Below are 2,752 nucleotides of genomic sequence, written 5' to 3'. Positions count from 1 at the left end.
AAGACTTCAAAATCCACGAGCAAAGAAAAACAAGAAGTAGACTATTATGCGCTCAAAAAGATTCCTGCTTTGGTGATGTGGTACCTCCCCGTCGTCGATCGATTGAGGTGTTTGTTCGCTAACCCTGAGGATGCCAAACTTATGAGCTGGCATGCTTCTGATGAGCACAAAAACGATGGGAAGCTTCGACATCCAGCCGATGGGAAGCAGTGGCAAGATTTCAATGACAACCACCGAGACTTTGCCGATGAACCGAGAAATGTTAGGTTCGCACTGAGTACTGATGGAATGAACCCATTTGCTGAGAGGAGCAGCAAGCATAGCACATGGCCGGTGATCCTCACCATATACAACCTTCCTCCATGGTTGATGCAGAAACGGAAGTACATTTTGCTAACCATCCTTATTTCTGGACCTACACAACCTGGAGTTGATATGGATGTATTTTTAGAGCCCTTAATGGAGGATATGAAAATATTGTGGGTAACGGGTGTTCAAATGTTGGATGAGTATCGTAAAGGTTCATTCACGCTGAGAGCAATTCTTTTTGTTACGATCAACGATTACCCTGCTCTCTTCACATTATCAGGCCAGTTTAAGGGAAAGGTTGGTTGCACAGTATGCATTGATGGAACTGCTTACGTATCCCTTGCTGCATCTAGGAAGATAGTTTACATGAGGCACAGACGCTTTTTATTGGAAGGACACAGGTACCGCATGCGAAAGATGGATAAGTACTTCGACAATAATGGTGAACTACATTCTACTGCTCCATCGGGTAACAATAGAGGTCATAGAGTTTTTGAAATAGTCAGGAATATCAAGTTTGTTTTCGGGAAGAAGACAAAAGACGGAAAAACAAGGAAGGATGTCAAACCAGCTTCGGGGGCTATATTCAAGAAGAAGTCTATTTTCTTCGAGTACTTGCCTTACTGGAAAGAGTTAGATGTGCGGCATGCGATCGATGGTATGCACGTTCAGAAGAACGTGTTTGAAAGCATAATTGGCACCTTGCTAGACATAAAGGGCAAAACAAAAGAAGGGCTCAATTCACGCATGGACTTGGTAAATTTAGGCATAAAAAAGGAACTACATCCCGTTCTTCAAGAAAATGGGAAGTACCATCTCCCAGCAGCAAGCTACAATCTCAATGTAGATGAGAAACATGCGATGTGTGTTTGGCTTAAGAATTTGAAAGTCCCATCCGGATTCTGCTCTAGCATACGGAGTATTGTGTCAATGAAAGACCTGACAATCACCAACTACAACTCACATGATTGCCATGTCATGCTGACTACATTCCTACCTATTGCCATCAGGGCTATAAATCCTTTGTTTTTAAAGATGGCAATCACACGGTTGTGCTACTTTTTCAACAGGATTTCACAAAAGGTAATTGGCCGTGATGAGTTGGCATCTCTTCAGGAATTCGCAGTGGAGACAATATCACAGTTTGAGATGTGTTTCCCTCCATCGTTCTTTGATATTATGGTGCACCTTGTGGTGCACTTGGTGCCACAAATAGAGGCATTGGGTCCTATGTACTTGCATGAAATGTGGACGTATGAGCGTTTCATGTCAATACTGAATGGCTATGTATCAACCCGTGCTCGTCCCGAGGCATCCATGATAGAGGGGTACTGTACCGAAGAGGCCATTGAGTCCGGAGGTCCATTCTGCAATAGTATCCTAAAAGACCAGGTTGCAATAGGTCTGCCTCCGTCACGACACGAGGGTAGACTGTATGGAAGCGGGAGGATGGGACGGAAATCTTTCATCCCACCGGATTACGATATAGTACTTGAGGCACATCAGAGCATCCTACATCAGCTAACGATAATGGAGCCATTTATCCAACAACACATCAATGAGCTTCGCGAGCAAAATCCTGGGCATACGGATGATTGGGTAATGAAGCAACATAAGCAGCGGTTCAACACATGGCTAATGGTGAAGGACATTCCACGTGGAGAAACAATAGAAGAACAAACCATCAAGGGCTTGGCATCTGGACCATCACGCCAGGTCACAACATGGCAAACCTATGACATTAGTGGATTCACATTTTGTACCAAGTCCAAGGACAAAAAGAGCATGTCACAAAACAGTGGTGTTCGATGCGAGGCCATAGATGATGAAACTGGTGAGATTATTACATATTTTGGCTTTATTGAGGACATATGGGAACTAGACTATGGTACATTTCAGATCTCGGTTTTCCGATGTCAATGGGTTGAAGACAAACATGTCACGGTAGACAACTATGGGGTCAGAGTTCTTGATCTAAGTAAGGTAGGTTACAAAGATGACCCATGGATCCTTGCTAATCGTGCTGCACAGGTCTTCTATGCTGAACAGATCATTTCTAACAATGAGAAGAAAAGCACCGACAAACCGAAGCATGTAGTTTTTCCTGGAAAACAACAAGCTATAGGAGTTGATGGTGTATCTGATTTAGAGGATTTTAACCAGTTCAACGACATGTCTCTTTTCATAGACCATCCAACCAAGATAAGGAACGTTGAGCGAAGCATCCCACGCAATTCGATGCCCTGGGTACGCCACGATGGACAAGGCAGAACAATAGCTCCCTAGATTATATAGTTGTCATGTAATTGATTATTGTTAGGACATGTCATGTAATTGATTATTGTTAGCGACAAACCGAAGCATGTAATTTTACACGACTTTCTAGAGAGGAGAGGGAGAGGGAGAGAGAGCTATTGTTGCCAATGCGCTCGGAGCAGGTCCA

At 43.6% G+C, this 2,752-nt stretch overlaps 1 protein-coding gene across 1 annotated transcript; it reads left to right on the top strand.

Annotated features, from left to right (window-relative positions):
• Positions 1-6: 6 nt before the first annotated feature.
• Positions 7-2,595, top strand: LOC104292323 (the record flags this gene model as incomplete). The annotated part of the gene is made up of 1 exon (XM_009891680.1): positions 7-2,595. A coding segment is annotated over one exon (2,589 nt), but the record flags the coding sequence as incomplete, so codon positions are not given.
• Between the last annotated feature and the right edge of the window lie 157 nt (positions 2,596-2,752).

The sequence above is a fragment of the Charadrius vociferus genome, unplaced genomic scaffold, assembly GCF_000708025.1.
Source record: "Charadrius vociferus isolate BGI_N301 unplaced genomic scaffold, ASM70802v2 scaffold3419, whole genome shotgun sequence".
NCBI lineage: Eukaryota > Metazoa > Chordata > Aves > Charadriiformes > Charadriidae > Charadrius > Charadrius vociferus.
Note: the sequence above shows the minus strand (reverse complement) of the source record. Positions and strands in the feature narration are given on the sequence as shown.